Raw genomic sequence first — 18357 nt, 5'->3', positions numbered from 1 at the left:
CTGAGGGGCACCATGCCTGCAGATGATTCAAGTAAACAAAGCGTCCTGACCCACCAGCGGCTTACCCTGACGGCCGGGAGCCAAAGTTTGCCAACCTCTAAAATATAGAGTTGGCTTATGAAAGGGTCATACGGTTTTTGCTATTTTTTACCTAACCATCTTGGGGGGGTTGGCTTATAAACGAACAGGCTAATGAACGAGTATATACGGTATGTCATGCAGCTAAATGCATTAGCATTGACCAAGAATCCCAAGACAGAGATCAAAACACTGAACAACAACTTTTTCCCCCATGGAAAGTTCTCTTCTAGGCAAAATTTAGATTGGCGGAGCTCTGAGGGGGAACCGATTTGCAACACTATATTTGCAGACACCAAATCCCAAAGCGTTGCCAAGGTGCCAGGTAAAGAGCTGATGTTACTACGCAATATACAAGATATATTCGCTATCTGAGCCTTTCTTCAAGCCATGTGCCACAGCAAATTAGAAATTGTTACAAAAATGGTCACAGCTGTACCAGTTTTAGAAAGAGCACTAAACATTAAAGGATACAGGGCAGGACATTCAGCTAAGGGATGGAAAGGGAGCCTAGTGATCAAAAAGTCTAATGAGAGACATTTGTAGGCGGAAAGTGGAGTAGCATCAGGGGACTGAAGAATGAATAATGGAGCTTAGAGGCTCTAGTCACCTCTTGTTTACAATTCTGACAATGTAGTTTTATAACAAGACTTGTGGAAACTAGCCAAGCTACTGTTTCCTGTACTTCGAGAAAACTGGCTCTCATTTAAACTTTTCCAATGGATTGTATTTATATTCTGTAGCAAACAAATACAGCTGTCATTTTTACAGAGGGTCTTTTAACTTTTCTTTCCCAGTTTCTAAGGCAACAAAGGGGGATTACAAGTCTCCATTCTGAAACCTCCACTTTCACCTACCATTTTCCTCCTTCCCTCCAGCTGCCACTACAGGACTTTCATCTGTAACTGGGAAGGTGTAGAGAAGAGATCACCAATAATACTTTTTTGTTAATCAGGAAGGGGTCTTAAAGAAACAATATAGTCAGTCAGCATCTTTGCCTGACCCTAGTACTCATCACTCCTTCGTCTTTCCTTGGTTTGGGAGGAGCTGATGTTCAGAGGTGGAACCTGACATCAAGTCTCCTACATTACCATGCACTGCAATGGGCTTTGAGATTTAGATATAAAATGCAGATGTCCAGTAACTAAGGTACCTCTTAATGCACTTGGGATAATACTTTTTAAGGCAAGCATTAAAATAGCATTTTCGCTCATCTGTTAGTAATTGTGATCTTGCTTATTTCCAAAGGACCAGTTATAGATTGGTACTTTAAAAACATGTCAATGTTGGGACTGGACTGTAATGTACACGTTAAATTGCCTCTGCACTGAAACATGAGAATAGTGGTATCTATTACAGCTCATTAACTCTGGACCTATTGTCCTCCTTTACCGGCAAAGACGTGAACAAACAAAAATGGATTAATTTGACAGCATAAAATGAACCTACGCAATGTACATAAGTTTTAAAATAAAACCGTTGTGTTTAGACTTCGGTTTATTGTGATGTCAAGCTAGGAATATTGCCATTCATTCTTAATACAAGTAGGGAGATCGAGTGACTGGAAACTGAAAAAGCAATAGGATACACAATTAAAAATACATGATGAAATAAGAAATAAGAGTCAGCATCGATTTCAACAAGACTTGTTTAAATGAATTAAGCCACGTCCATTTTAAAGCATTTGCTATCTACACATATATATAAAAATGTACACTCTTGCTTACTAGTCAAAATGGAATGGTAAATAATAGTTTACTTCAAAATGGTGACAGTCTTACTGTAGGAGAAAGGATTCCTTATTAAAAGCACAGAGCGACTATCTGCTTTTAAGTTATCATACCCAAGGGAAAAATATCTACAATTATCTTTCATGGGACTCTTATGGTTTTTGCCTACATGGCAATAAAGTTTCCAGTATATCTTTAAAAAGATTAGGCAACATCCTACCTGTGTTTTTTGATGCCATTAGACAGAGACTCTCCACCACCACAGACCTTTCCACCTCCACCACAGACCTTTTCTTCGGACATGCTGGAGGTTATTGTATTGTTTGACTCCACACTGTCCTCTAATGAGTACGCTGTTACTGTTTCAAATCCACTTAATGATTTTTCAGATTCTGAATCTGCAAGAGAGCAGGTGCATGTTAATGAATATAAACTTCAATGACAGACTTCACAGACTAACAGACACCTTCTTCCTCATACAAAAAACTCTGAAACCTAAGTAGGTTACTTTGTTCTGATGACAGCAGCCGTCTGGTAACTACTAGTATCTCACGACTGCCGATACGCCATGCCTAGAGATGGATTAAAGGATCCTGGATCTTTTGAGAGGTGGGGGAGGAGGGGAAGAAAGGGGAGAAAAGAAAAGAAGATAGGAAAGATACTGAAACCCACTAACACACACACACATATATATATACACACACATACACACACACATATACACACACACACACACGAAGTTGTCAGTTTTTAGTTAAAGTTAATCCATTTTAGCTCGTTTAAAACTCAGCGCCAGTGTCATATTAAAATTATTGGTTCAGCCAACCAGAAACTAGTGCTAGTTAATAAAGTCAGTATTTCAGAGTTTCATTTTAAATGAAGAATTTCTTGTTCTTCCCCTACTCAGATTACACATGAAGTACGTGTTAAATTTATTTGTTCTAACTTGTATGAGGTGAATTGAAAAATAAGATCTTGTTAAATATTTGCACTGTAAAAATGATAATCGAAAATAATTTACTCTGATTTCAATTACATATATGAAAATGTAGAAAACATCCAAAATATTTAATAAATTTCAACTAGTATTCTATTGTTTAACAGTGCGATTAAAATTGCAATTAATCGTGATTTTTTTTAAATCATGTGAGTTAACTGAGATTAATTGACAGCTCTACTTTTTTTTTTTTGCAACCATGTTACACTGTTGACTCATTCAGCTTGTGATCCACTAGGACTCCCAGATTCCTTTTTGCAGTACTCTTTCCTAGGCAGTCATTTCCCATTTTGTGTGTGCGCAACTGATTGGTCCTTCCTACATGGAGTACTTTGCATTTTTCCTTACTGAATTTCATTCTGTTTACTTCAGACTGTTTGTCCAGATCACTTTGAATTTTAATCCTATCCTCCAAAGCACTTGCAACCCGTCCCATCTTGGTATCGTGCGCAAACTTTATAAGTACACTCTCTATGCCATTATCTAAATAATTGATTAAGATACTGAACAGAACCGGACCCAGAACTGATCCCTGAGGGACTCCACTCAATATGCCCTTCCAGCTTGACTGTGAACCACTGATAACACTGCTCTACAGGCAAAATGCTTCTGAAATAAATGTAGTCCAACTTTACTAATTCTGGGTCACTGAGAACAAAAATGATGCTTAAAATTGTTGATTGGCTCTAGTTTTCAAGGTATGCTATTGGGTCACTTCACCTCTCTACAAAGGAAAAAGGACTGTAAGCTGTCTAAACTCCTACCTGCCACATGGGGCCACAACCGTGGTACCCCTAACCCACCCAGCAATATCATCAATCTATCCAACCACACACTCAGCCCAGAAGAACAGTCTGTCCTATCTCGGGGACTCTCTTTCTGCCCTGCCACCCCCAACAATATGATACAGTTCTGCGGTGATCTGGAAGCCTACTTTCGCCGTCTCCGACTCAAAGAATTCTTTCAGGACAACACTGAACAGCGCATGGATACACAGTTACCCTCCCACCAACAGCACAAGAAGAAGAACTCCACATGGACTCCTCCTGAGGGTCGAAATGACAGTCTGGACCTATACATTGAATGCTTCCGCCGACGTGCACAGGCAGAAATTGTGGAAAAACAACATCGCTTGCCTCACAACCTAAGTCGTGCAGAACGCAATGCCATCCACAGCCTCAGAAACCATCCTGACATTATAATCAAAGAGGCTGATAAAGGAGGTGCTGTTGTCATCATGAACAGGTCTGACTACCAAAAGGAGGCTGCCAGACAACTCTCCAATACTAAATTTTACAGGCTATTTCCCTCAGATCCCACTGAGGAATACACTAAGAAACTGCACCATCTACGCAGGACACTCCCTACACTAACACCAGAACTAATCAACATACCCTTAGAGCCCCGACCAGGGTTATTCTATCTACTACCCAAGATCCACAAACCCGGAAATCCTGGACGCCCCATCATCTCGGGCATTGGAACTCTCACTGAAGGACTGTCTGGATATGTAGACTCTCTACTCAGACCCTATGCTACCAGCACTCCCAGCTATCTCTGTGACACCACTGATTTCCTGAGGAAACTACAATGCATTGGTGACCTTCCAGAAAACACCATCCTGGCCACCATGGATGTAGAGGCTCTCTACACAAACATCCCACACACTGATGGAATACAAGCTGTCAGGAACAGTATCCCTGATGATGCCACAGCACACCTGGTTGCTTTATCCTCACACACAACTATTTCAAATTTGCTGACAATATATATCTCCAGATCAGTGGCACTGCTATGAGCACCCGTATGGCCCCACAATATGCCAATATTTTTATGGCCGACCTGGAACAACGCTTCCTCAGCTCCCGTCCACCCACGCCCCTTCTCTACCTACGCTACATCGATGACATCTTCATCATCTGGACCCATGGGAAGGAGACTCTGGAAAAATTCCACCACGATTTCAACAGCTTCCACCCCTCCATCAACCTCAGCCTGGACCAATCTACACGGGAGGTCCACTTCCTAGACACCACGGTGCAAATAAGTGATGGTCACATCAACACCACCCTATACCGAAAACCTACCGACCGCTATGCCTACCTTCATGCCTCCAGCTTCCATCCCGGACACACCACAAGATCCATTGTCTACAGCCAAGCACTGAGGTACAACCGTATCTGCTCTAACCCCGCAGACAGAGACCAACACCTAGAAAATCTCCACCAAGCATTCTCAAGACTACAGTACCCACACGAGGAAATAAGGAAACAGATCAACAGAGCCAAACGTGTACCCAGAAGCCTCCTACTGGAAGACAAACCCAAGAAAGAAACCAACAGGACTCCACTGGCCATCACATACAGTCCCCAGCTAAAACCCCTACAACGCATCATCAGGGATCTACAACCCATCCTGGACAATGGGTTGGTTGATCAGGAACCAACCCATGCAACAAACCTCGATGCCAACTCTGCCCACATATCTACACCAGCAACACCATCACAGGACCAAACCAGATCAGCCACAACATCACCGGTTCATTCACCTGCACTTCCACCAATGTAATATATGCCATCATATGCCAGCAATGCCCCTCTGCTATGTACATCGGCCAAACTGGACAGTCTCTAAGGAAAAGGATAAATGGACACAAATCAGACATTAGGAATGGCAATATACAAAAACCTGTAGGAGAACACTTCAACCTCCCTGGCCACACAATAGCAGATCTTAAGGTGGCCATCCTACAGCAAAAAAACTTCAGGACCGGACTTCAAAGAGAAACTGCTGAGCTCCAGTTCATCTGCAAATTTGACACCATCAGCTCAGGACTAAACGAAGACTGTGAATGGCTTGCCAATTACAGAACCAGTTTCTCCTCCCTTGGTTTTCACACTTCAACTGCTAGAACAGGGCCTCATCCTCCCTGATTGATATAACCTCGTTATCTCTAGCTTGCTTCTTGCTTGCTTATATATACCTGCCCCAGGAAATTTCCACCACTTGCATCCGAAGAAGTGGGTACTCACCCACGAAAGCTCATGCTGCAAAACGTCTGTTAGTCTATAAGGTGCCACAGGATTCTTTGCTGCTTTTACAGAACCAGACTAACACGGCTACCCTCTGATGCTATTGGGTCAGTATATATGACTCTTGACTTGGGAATAGCGAGTTTAAACATCTCAATTTAAACCAGAAATGACTAAAATACATCTTTGACTGGATCTATGAATAAATCTATGACTGGGTTTGGACAGTACTTGCTTTTTAGGCAAAACAATGAATGATGCAATCTGAAGCTGGTATTGCATCATACATGATATGAATTGCATCATGTTATTCCTAGAAGTCATGGATGATGCAATCATAATGAAGCTTACATCACTCTGCTGAACAAATTGCCCTATATCAGCTCTAGAAATCATACAGTGTCGTGCTCTCTTATTTGTCAGTGTTTGATTTTGCAAAGGGACACATTTCTGTTTAGCCAAAGTGAGCAGAGATGCCTCGTACTTGTGTGAACAGTGCAGATAACTTCTGCTATGTTTGTGGTGAAGTGACTTTTGCATCACAAAAGCGCAGTATAACCACTCTGGTTAAGAAAGCCTATCACCTTTATTTTGGCTGCAAAATTGGAGATCAGGACAAGAGGTGGGCCCCACACATATGCTGCAACACTTGTGCAACAAATCTTCACCAGTGGTTGAACAGGAAAAGGAAATCTATGCCTTTTGCAGTACCAATGATTTGGAGAGAGCCAACAGATCATACCAGCAATTGTTACTTCTGCATGGTGCCTCCAGTTGGGAAAGGTGTGTCAAAGAAGAAAAAGTGGACTGTGCATTATCCAAACATTCCATCAGCTATACGCCCAGTACCCCACGGAGAAGGACTGCCGGTTCCTGATGCACCAGAATCATTCTCACTTGAGTCAGACGAGGAAGAGGAACAGGATGAAACTTCTGGTCCTGAACCATCAATGTCACAGGACCCACATTTTCTCCCATCCTCCTCCTCTGAACCACACCTCATAACACAAGGTGAACTGAATGACCTTGTCAGGGATTTGGAACTACCCAAGAGTAAGGCAGAGCTGTTGGGCTCCAGACTACAGCAGTGGAATCTCCTGGCAGGTGATGTTAGGGTTTCCATGTTCCGTGACCGTCAAAAGGATCTTGTCCCATTCTTCTTCATGGAAGGTGATCTTGTAGCCTGCAACAACATCGATGGTGTGATGGCAGCCCTCAACATCATTCACGATCCAGATGAGTGGAGACTGTTCATTGATTCATCGAAGACGAGTCTTAAAGCTGTTTTACTGCATAATGGCAATGTTTTGCCATCAATTCCAGTTGGTCATGCAGTCCATATGAAGGAAACCTATGACAACATGAAACAACTTTTGAGGTGCATAAACTATGACTAACATCAGTGACAGCTTTGTGGCGATTTGAAGGTTGTTGCTCTCTTGCTTGGTCTGCAGACTGGATACACAAAGTACTGCTGTTTTCTCTGCGAATGGGATAGTCGTGCAAGAAATTCCCACTACATCAAGGAAGATTGGCCACTCTGACAGTCATTGGAGCCTGGGAGGAAAAGTGTTCAGCATCCACCACTTGTTGAATCAAGGAAGATTTTGTTACCACCCTTACACATCAAGCTGGGTCTGATGAAGAACTTTGTCAAGGCCATTGACAAAACACAAGCAGCTTTCAAGTACCTCCGTGGAAAATTTCCAAGGTTAAGTGAAGCTAAGATAAAGGAAGGTGTCTTTGTTGGTCCTCAGATTCATGAACTTCGAGATGGTGCATTTGACCATGCACTGCGTGGCAAGGAAAAGACGGCATGGAAAGCCTTCCAGTTAGTGGCAATAAATTCTCGGAAACAACAAGGCAGACAACTACAGGTTGTTGGTGGAAAACCTCCTCAAGGCATACAAAAGCCTTGGTTGCAACATGTCACTAAAGATACATTTTTTTCACTCTCATCTAGATTTTTTTCCACCGAACTGCGGAGCAGTGAGCGATGAGCACGGCGAGCGATTTCACCAGGACATTGCAACAATGGAGAAACACTATCAGGGCAAATGGAGCCCATCAATGTTTGCAGACTATTGCTGGACAGTGACAAGAGATGCTCCATTTAATGAATACAAGAGACAAGCCAAGAAGCGCCGAGTAGACACTGAATAGGACTAAACTATGTACATAATAGTTTTTTGCCTTTTGTTTCATAATAAATTTTAGTTATATAACCTTTTTGCTGATTTTTAAAGTGTTACATAAACAGGACAGGTGAAATATTATCATGTAAAGCAACCATAAACACATGAAAAGACCTAGGTTTACAATTTATGATTAAAACTCTATCTGCAAATATACATAGACATAAAATGTAAAAACTTAAATATCTTAGAAACAGTAGCCAGTTGTTTTAATTGTCATTTGAATTCAGCACATCAAAATACATAATAAATAGCACATTTTATCTCTGAAGCAGATGACTTCTCAAAAATTGTAGACCAGTGTAACTACTCTTTGGGAATGGTTTTTCAACCAGTTATGCATCCCACCTTATAGTAACTCTGTCTAGGTTGTATTTCCCTAGTTTGTTTATGAAACAGTCATGCGAGACAGTATCAAAACCCTTACTAAAGTCAAGATATACCATATCTACCACTTTCCCCCCATCCACAAGGTGTTACCCTCTGAAAGAAATCTATTAGACTGGTTTGATGCGATTTGTTTTTGACAAATCCATGCTGTTACTTATCACATTATATTCTAGGTATTTGCAAATTACTGCTTAATTATTTGTTCCATTATCTTTCCAGATACTGAAGTTAAAGCTGACTGGTCTAATTCCTCGGGTTGTCATTATTCCCCTTTTTATAGATGGGCAAATATAATGACATTTTGCAGTCCTCTGGCATCTCTCCCATCTTCCATGACTTCTTGAAGATAATCACTAATGGCTCAGATACCTCCTCAGTCAGCTCCTTGAATATTCTAGGATTTATTTCATCAGGCCCTGGTGACTTGAAGACATCTAACTTGTCTAAGTAATTTTTAAACTTGTTCTTTCCCTATTTTAGCCTCTGCTGCTACCTCATTTTCACTTGTTTTCACTATGTTAGATATCCAATTGCTACTAATCTTTTTGATGAAAACGGAAACAAAAAAGGCATTTAACATGTCTGCCAGTTCCACGTTTTCTGTAATTTGTTCCTCCTCCCCTCCATTAAGTAATGTGCCTACTCTGTCCTTGGTCTTTGTCTTGTTTCTAATGTATTTATAGAATGTTACCCTTTATATCTCTAGCTAGTTTGATCTCATTTTGTGCCTTGGCTTTTCTAATTTTGTCCCTACATATTTGTAGTATATTTGTTTATATTCATCCTTTGTAATTTGTTCTAGTTTCCATTTTTTGTAGGATTCTTTTTGAGTTTCAGATCATTGACGATCTCCCTGGTTAAGCCAGGGTGGTCTTTCACCATACTTCCTATCTTTCCTACGCAGTGGGATAGTTTACTCTTGTGACCTTAATATCTCTGAAAAACTGCCAGCTCTCTTGAACGGTTTTTTCCCTTAGGACTTGCTTCCCATGGGATCTTACTTATCAACTTCCTGAGTTTGCTATAGTCTGCCTTCTTGAAACCCATTATCTTTATTGTGCTATTTTCCCTAACATCATTCCTTAGAATCATGAACTCTACCATTTCATGATCACTTTCACCTAAGCTACCTTCCACTTTCCAATTCTCAACCAGTTTCTCCTTAGTTGTCAAAACCAAATCTAGAACAGCCTCTCCCCTAGCAGCTTTCTCCACCTTCTGATATCAAAAATGGTCTCCAATACATTCCACTATACAATACACTTGTGATATGCCATAAGACCCCAGAGGGGAAAAGGAAGAGGTAAACTTGCTTATCATATATACACAGTTTGCATTGTTGGTCACTTACAAGGCTATTTTAACCTTTGACCCCCTCTGGTCTGAATACAGCCCCTCAGGTGGTACGGTCTCATGCCCTTACCTTGCCTAGGGTGCAATCTTGTGATTCTCCCACAGGGGGCCGTAGCCCAGGGCACAATCTATCAGCCATGATTACTCTGTAGGCCCAACTAGGTTTGGAACCTGTGACCAGTGGTAAACAGTGACCAGATAGACTTCTCCAAACAAAGTATTGTCTATTTACCATCGTAAGAATAAAAGAAAATATGCTTATCTATCTTACCTGGAGGCTTGCTATCCCTCGGCACAGACTCTAGGCAAGTCCGTCTTTACTCAAGACCCCTGACTTCTAGGGTCTGAGAGCGCCACTTCTCGTCAGCAACTCTCCACAACCATTCACCCCCTCTCCTTTTATCCCCCCTTCCCACAGAGTTCTGTCTCAGCTTCTAGGACTTTTAGTTCTCCTGTGTTAAACTGGAATTCATCTTAACAAGCTAGTTCGCTGAGCTCAATAGGGGGTTAGTGATGGGACACATCAAATGGGTCTACTATTCTCCCACTTGCATGTAAAGCTATTGTCATCTTTACTGTGTATCTGTTGCCAACTCCTCTTGAATTAATCCCTTGTATTCATACAATAACCCCTCCCTTACAGCAGACAGATTTGGAGCTGCTCTAGTACTCTTCTGTAAGACCTTTGATTATTATATGTTCTGTCACAAACAGATCGATCATTAGAGAGGAAGGGGAATATCTAACTAGCTGCAAAGAAAGCCAGTCCACATAGTGGAAGCCAAAATTCACAAGTACAAGAGGAGTGACCAGGCAGCAGGAGGCCCTTCTAGGCCATGGAACTGTAGCTATGTGACAGTCATATCAAAAAGTACACTGACAGCGGGCGTGGTGAAAGTCACTAAAACGTTAAGCAAGGGAAGATACTCCCCTGCCATAACAGGCAGGCAAACCTTGACAGCCTAGGCTGAACAAGAGTGCTAATTTTTAGAAAGGGGAATTCAGATAATAAATATGCCTGAATAAAGAGAAGTGGCAACACAACAATGAACAAGGAAAAGGATTAAACTGAGACCAGATACTAGACCAACACCAAGGGCAAGTAACAAAAACATTAGCTTGGGGGTAGAAATCCACATATCGTCTAAGCAGGAAGCTGTTAACCAAAGATCAATTCAAGTTAATGAAAGCTGCAAATGGAGGGGTTAATGTACATAGTTTTTATACTGATTTAACTATATCGGTTAAAAACAGTCTGAATATAGTTACATCTTAAAAGGTCTGAAAGATGGGTTCATTCAGAGAACTCTTATCCTCATAACCAGCAGGGGTGGTGCTCTATGGCTACCACTCCGACTTTCCAGCCAGCTCTAATCTGGAGTCCCTTCCTGCAGAAGAGTCCACATTTTGGAAATAAAGTTTCTTGAAATGTCAGAAAACATGGGCTCCCCTTCCCCTAAAGAGATTCAAGGGGGAAAAATGTTTCTTGACAAAACTGAATCTCAGTTTCTCAACTGCCCATCTGGAAAGCTCTTGTCAATTTCCTTTTCCTCAAGGCTTTCAGGCAAGCAGCCTGGGAAATGTCATTTCATTTTTCCTGACAAAAGTTGAAAAAATTTTCAGGAAAGGTGAGTTTTTTCTCCCATTAAAAAGTTCTGTTTGAGAAAAGGGTATTTTTCAAACAGGAAAATGATGAACTCCTGACCAGCTATCCTCCTAATTCCAATAATTGTCTGACTGATACTAGTTATTAACGAAGGCATTTTATAGATCAGGAACAGAGAAACGCAAAAGATGACTAGAGGAATGGAATGCCTATCTTAAAGGAGAATGGAAGAACCTGACTTGTTCAGCCTAGCAAAAGGCAGGCCGAGGGAGGAATAGGATTGCATTCTGTAAATACATCAGGGAGATAAGCACCAGAAAGTCTGTCCATTAGCCTGAATATCTTTTCAATGTCGGTACAAGAACAAATCCACACTAGAAACTGGAAGGTGGTTTCTAACCATCAGAAGAGTGAGGTTCTGGATCAGCCTCCCAATAGGTGCAGTGGGGACAAACAGTTTTGACAGCTGGATAAATTTATGAGTAGGATTGTATGATGGGGTTGATTATGATGGGGAGGGACAGGGCTCGGCAGCCTTGTGGGTATCTTCTGGTTCATATCTGGAGTTTCTAAAAATCTCATGCTTCAACCAGTAGTCTGCAGGGGTCAAGAAGGGACTTCCTCATGTTCAGGTATGCATGCACACATAAAATGTACTGAGTTGTGGGGTTTTTTGGTCTCCTTCCTCTGAAGGAGTAGAGATGGCCACAGCTAGAGACCGGCCCACCTCATCCAATATCCCCTTCACTGGTGCTTGGCTGGTTAATTCTTGATCACAGGCTCAGCATCTAACTGATCCCCCCAGGTTACATTGACAGTGGCCTTAGAGGTTTTCCACCTACCTCTGTAGCATGGGATTCAGGTTGCTTGCCACGATCATCAGGAAACACCTCACTTGATCAATTCCCTGCCACTGCAGGGGCCTCAGGCATTGGTGCACTTTGGTCCCTCCTATTCTCTGCCTCTGGAATATAGTTTTAATCTCCTAAAGACTAATAGTTTGGTCTAATTTTGATTGTTGGGTTTAGTGTGTGGGTGCTGGATGGTTGGGGGCTTATAATATACATTACTTAGGAGACTCCTTGATTAACCAATATGGATCTGGTGAAATATAAATACCACTGCTTTTTATTCCTTTTGTGTGTCACAGAACAGTTTCCAGGACAGTGTGAAGTTCTTCAGGGCCAAGGAATAAGATGTTATGACACCAGACTCAGAACCAGACTCCTGCATGCTTATAAGGTACCACTATAGGTATGTCCACACAAGCATAAGAGATCACAGCATGGCTGGCCCAGGTCAGCTGACTCAAGCTATGGGGCTAAACACTGATGTGTAGACACATTCGGGCTCAGGCTGGAGCCCAAGCTCTTGGACCCTCTACTCTCGCAGGGTCCCAGAGCTCAGGCTCTAGCCCTGTGGTCCCCAAACTTTTTACCTTCTGGCTCCGAGGGAGGGCGTGAGTGGGGCTGCAGCTCCTGGAAAGGGGGGGGGGCGGGGATAGACAGGGGTAAGTGGGCTTGGGCTTAGACTGAGTTCAAACCCTAACTATGTTCAGATAAGAATCTAGACACCTTTTTGATCAAGTCTTTCCCTAAGAACAACCTAAAATATATATTAAAAAAACCATGCACACATCCTACACCCTTACGCCCCAGACAAAAAACAACCATTCTTTAATCTTCAGAGAAACAGACCTATGGAGGCACAGATGCCCTGGTGCTCAGGTGCTTTTAATTTAAAAAATTGCATTAAAATTTCAGTTGCAACACTGACATTTAAGTTATGGGAAGGAGAAGGGGAATTGGCACCTCACAAACAGTCATCCATCCCCCAGCCTGTGACTGGGGACAATCCTTAGCTCAATCCATAATGAAACATTGTAAAGAAAGCAAACTCTTTCTCTCAGTCATAATGTCAGCTGTAATTGAAAGTTTCTTGGCTTGTGTCTTTACAGAATATCCTTATATTTTACTTGATAGAAAAAAGTTGAGGGAAGTAGCTATTCTGGTGATCAGCCCTGCTACGATCCAAGTTTTGCAAACTCTGCTTCTGGTAGACAGAAACATGCCACAGTTCTAGGCCCAGATTCAGTAGGTACTTAAGCACTTGTTTAACTAAGTACATGAGAAGTCCTGCTGCAGTAAACCAAATGCTGAAGTACCTTTCCATACAGGTGCCCTAGATGGTACAACTAGATTTGGGCCCATCCCATTTTTAAAGAAACAAATATATAGACATTTGCCACATGTTCAAGTTCTGGATGTTATTTGCTTACCTGAAACAGCATCATAGAACAGTTCCTCACTAAGGATGCTTAGAGGTGGTGATCCTTTAACTAGAGACTGCTCTAATTCATGGTGTTCGGTGGCTAGTGTCTCCAGTGCTTCTGACAAGATCTTGTTTTTCTCCTGCTCATGCTCCAGTTTCAAATTCCTCACCTATAAGTAGACACATGTATGAATAGAATCTATCCTCTAAATAGCTTTGAGCCACACATTCTTGGGAGAGATGAGATTTTAGCTGGTCTTTGAACCAGTTATTTACAACAGAAACTGAAATAGCTGAGTTACTGGTGGATTAAATGAGCGATATTACAGGATAATTCTGTTCCCATCACATGATTTTTTGGTCTCAACATTTTTTAAACTATTGAAAAGTCTCTTGAAAAAAAAGATTAAAGTTTTATATATAAGAATTCTGCAACTGGATTCAACACACAGCTTCTGACTGGCTAACATTCCAAACAATTACTACATTTTAAACAATGTTTCCCTGATTTGTTGGTAGTCAGAATAAAAAACCCTGCTATAGCGTTTAACCTGGATCCACATGCAGCAAGCCACTTCTACTGTTCTGCTCTAATTTGGGCCAGCTAGTATAATTTGAACTGCATTTCTCAGCAGGTGAGAGTTACATAGGTGCTAATATTTAATTAACATTTTTAAAATTGGAGCTTGTTAACCCCTAGGATTACTGTTTGCAAGTAAGTTAAGGAAGTGAAAGAGGTGAGAAGAAAGGAGGGGAAAGTGTGACCGGCTGATTTGTCTCTGATGTAGTATTCCTACCACCCTATTGTAAACTGGTCACAGACCCACCACAAACTGACATGAGAAGGGGGTTGGGGGAGGGAAGAGGACAAGAGGAGACTGGCGAGCAGATGGGTTTCGCATTTAAGCCCCTCCCCCCCCCACACACATATTAAACCTTTGTTATTTTCCTGTGGTGCTACAAGTGTCACTCTCTTCTGAACTCCAAGAACTACTAACATGAAAGCAGTAACATATCCCTACTAACCCTCCTCCTCTTCCTTGTGCTATTCCCTCCTTTTCTTTCCTTTTAGGGGAAGATTTACACTTGGACCTTTCCCAGAGAGCCTCCCCGACAAGCCCTCCACCTGCTGCCTTCCCTCCAATCCAAAGGCTGCTTCAATCTTCGACCTTCTCCCCACACTCTGTTTTTCCTCCAGATACCCAGTGTAAAGGGATTCAGCTTCCCCTGCTACCATTTTCCCCTCATTTCCTTCTCAGAGTCCACTTTGTATCCCCCTTCGCAGCCTTCCCAGTTCTCACATGTAGTTAACTGAAACAGCATTAGAGAGTTACAGTGACTCGATTTCAGCTTATTTTGTAAGCAAGAACTGCTTATGTACCAACATTATCTAAGGGCAGGTCTACACTAAGGGTGGGGGTCGAACTAGGGTACGCAAGTTCAGCTACGTGAATAGCGTAGCTGAACTTGAAGTACCCTAGTTCGAACTACTCACCCATCCAGACGCCGCGGGATCGAAGTCCGCGGCTCCAAGGTCGACTCCGCCACCGCCGTTTGCAGTGGTGGAGTACCGGAGTCGACCGGAGCACGCGGGGAGTTTGAACTATCACGTCTAGATTAGACGCGATAGTTCGAACTCCGAGAAGTCGAACTCACCGCGTCGACCCGGCAGGTAAGTGTAGACTAGCCCTAAGATTATTTATAATCATAATTTTATAAATGTATTTTACTTGCCTCTGTGCTTTTTGCAAACTTTTTGCATCAATCTCTGCTTGAACAATGCAAGCTGATTAGGTCAGTTTCACTTTTATTTATAGCCAAGTTCACTTTCAGCATCTTTGTGCTACAATCTTTGGGTCTCAAACAAGGTAGCTGAATGTTTACTGAAAGCCTTCTGTGCCCACAATTTATAAAAAGATTCAATGCAACACTTCACTAGGGGATATTTTAACAAAATGTATGTTAGACAGTTCCCTTAAATTTTGCCAGTTGAATAGCAAGAATGTTAACTTCTCAGGTAGGTGAAATGTTAAAGTTGCAACTTTACCCATGAAAAAATATTAGAAAGATATCTAAATTATTATAAAAGATAGCAAGCAAAAATGTAGCCTCCTGGCTTTACCACAACATAGTGATAAAGGGTAAAAATTTCAAAATGCACCCACATCCCATTTTCAAAAGTGATTTCAGCTCCCAAGTGCCTGTGTCAAATAGAACTTATGCACTTTTTGAAAATTTTACCAAAAGTAATTAACTCAAGCTAATAAAATCCAGGAAGTCTCAACTAAATGTTTTATTGTGAGAAGATTTCCGCAGCACCAAAAGATGACAGTTTGAGGAACAGTAGGTGAAGCTTACATGCCATATGTGCTCCAATACAAAGTCCAGTAATTGAGTTTCTTTTATTTAACTGGTAGAGTCAGAATCTTAAAACAGCTCTTCTACAATCCTTTCGTCTGCTTGGTCATTCATGGAATGTTACTCATAATTGTGTAATGAGTACCATGCCCCAAAAGTGAATTCGCCTTTCTCAAAAATAGCCAGCTTTGCAGCAGTAACTGTCTTCCATAAATTGTCAGGCTTCACAGCTGCTGAACGCTTATCCAAACAAAAACGTAACGCTCCCAATACCTAAATAAAAAGTTTCTCCCGTGATCCTTGTAGCATTAGACAGCAGCTAAAAGATAAATTAGTAAACAAAGCAGGGCTGCCCCGGGGGGGGGGGCAAGTGGGGCAATTTGCCCTAGGCCCCACAGGGGCCCCTCACAAGAATGTCGGAGGCTCCCCCCCACCTCTGCCTTTTCCCAGCGCTTCAGCATGCCGCATCCAGGAGCGGCCTGGACAGAGCTAAAGCAGCGTGGCTCAGGCGGGGCCTGAGCTCCTTCTGCTCAGAGCCGCGTGGTAAAGGGGTGGGGCTGCGAGCTATGGCCAAGCGGCAGGAGCTCAGGTCCCGTGGAGCCATGCCACTGCAGCGCTGTCCAGGGCCGCTCCTGGATGCGGTGCGTGCTGAGGCTCCAGAAAGGCGGGAGGCGGGGGTAAGCAGCATGGTAAGGGGGCCAGGGTTGGATTAGGGGCAGGGAGTTCCGGGGAGAGTCAGGGCACAGGGAGGGGGCAGAGGTTCGGGGAGGGGGCAGTCAGGGGGAGGGATAGCTCAGTGGTTTGAGCATTGGCCTGCTAAACCCAGGATTGTGAGTTCAATCCTTGAGGGGGCCACTTAGGGATCTGGGGCAAAAATTGGTCCTGCTAGTGAAGGCAGGGGGCTGGACTTGATGACCTTTCAAGGTCCCTTCCAGCTCTAGGAGATTGGTATACCTTTTTAATTACCTTTTTAGGGGATGGGGAACGGGGGGTTGGATTGTGGGCGTTCTGGGGGTCTGTCAGGACTAAGTAGGGGAGTGGATAGGGGTCAGGGCAGTCAGGGGACTGGGGGGGTTGGTAGGGGGTGGGGTCCCGGGGGGGGCAGTCAGGGGACAAGGATCAGGATACGTCAGGGATTCTGAGTGGGGCAGTCGGGGGCAGGAAGTGGGTGGGGGTCAAATAGGGGGCAGGGCCAGGCTGTTAGGGTAGGGAAGGTTGTGCCTCCCCAAAAGCTCATTCAGCAGTTTGAAGCTTGCAGACAGCTATTTAACACAAAGAGCCAAGCTGTTATCTTTTCCCTTAAGGCTACCATCCCTTTCACTTCTCAAATGCCAAATTATACTCTACATTTAATTTCAGTGCCATAGGGAGATTCATGTCAGGGGAGGGTAGCTTAATTTAAAATTAGCCACTTTAGATTAACAGTGATAGAGCCAAGAGAGCCATGGGGGAGGGATCACATGAGAAGAGCAATATCCTACACCACCTACCTCCTTCCCAACCCTACCAAGGAAGATTTCCCCCCCCACCCCGCATTCCCTGAGGCTCCAGAGGGGTTAATTCAGTGGTCCTCAAACTTTTGTACTGGTGACCCCTTTCATATAGCAAACCTGAGTGAGACTCGCCCCTTGTAAATTAAAAACATTTTTTATATTATTTAACATTATTATAAATGCTGGAGGCAAAGCAGGGTTTGAGGTGGAGGCTAACAGCTTGTGACTACCAGTAATAACCTCATGACCCCCTGAGGGGTCCCAACCCCCAGTTTGAGACCCCTAATTTAATTTTAGCACCTTGTGTCCATTCACATGCATGTGCTATTTTGAGCATTTCAGTTTTCACAACATAGGCTCATCCCAGATTCTGGAACAAGCTCAAATGCTCAGTTTGTGGAGTATGTACATAAGCTATACTAAAGACAAGCCCACAGTAACTGTCTCCAGTTTGTGAGAGACCCCATGGAGCAGTCTCTAGGAAACAGATAAATTCATGGCGGTTAAGTCCATTAATGGCTATTAGCCAGGATAGGTAAGGAATGGTGTCCCTAGCCTCTGTCTGTCAGAGGGTGGAGATGGATGGCAGGAGAGAGATCACTTGATCATTACCTCTTAGGTTCACTCCCTCTGGGGCACCTGGCATTGGCCACTGTCGGTAGACAGATACTGGGCTAGATGGACCTTTGGTCTGACCCAGTGTGGCCATTGTTATGTTCTAACCTAAATTAACCCAAAGTTATGGAGACAGATATGAGTCAAGGAAGCCAGCAGAGTATCAGAAACCTGGAAAAATCTCTGACTGGACTGGCTCAGGTGTTTGGTCACAGCTGAGGTGGTTCAAAAGTTTTGGA

The 18357-nt window shown here is 42.9% G+C and overlaps 1 protein-coding gene across 4 annotated transcripts in view; it reads right to left on the bottom strand.

The window, feature by feature from the left end:
* OSBPL1A (oxysterol binding protein like 1A) overlaps nt 1-18357 on the bottom strand; it is a 130723-nt gene that overhangs the window by 28901 nt on the left and 83465 nt on the right. For all 4 annotated transcript variants that reach the window (XM_045004759.1, XM_045004761.1, XM_045004760.1 and 1 more), the window contains 2 exons: nt 13660-13822; nt 2029-2206 (listed from right to left, as the gene is read on the bottom strand). In XM_045004759.1, the coding sequence (XP_044860694.1) occupies nt 2029-2206; nt 13660-13822 (341 nt within the window). The remainder of the gene's footprint in view (nt 1-2028; nt 2207-13659; nt 13823-18357) is intronic.

This window comes from Mauremys mutica, chromosome 2 (genome assembly GCF_020497125.1).
Source record: "Mauremys mutica isolate MM-2020 ecotype Southern chromosome 2, ASM2049712v1, whole genome shotgun sequence".
Taxonomy (NCBI): domain Eukaryota; kingdom Metazoa; phylum Chordata; order Testudines; family Geoemydidae; genus Mauremys; species Mauremys mutica.
The sequence above is the reverse complement of the archived record's forward strand: the minus strand, read 5'-3'. Positions and strand labels throughout refer to the sequence as shown.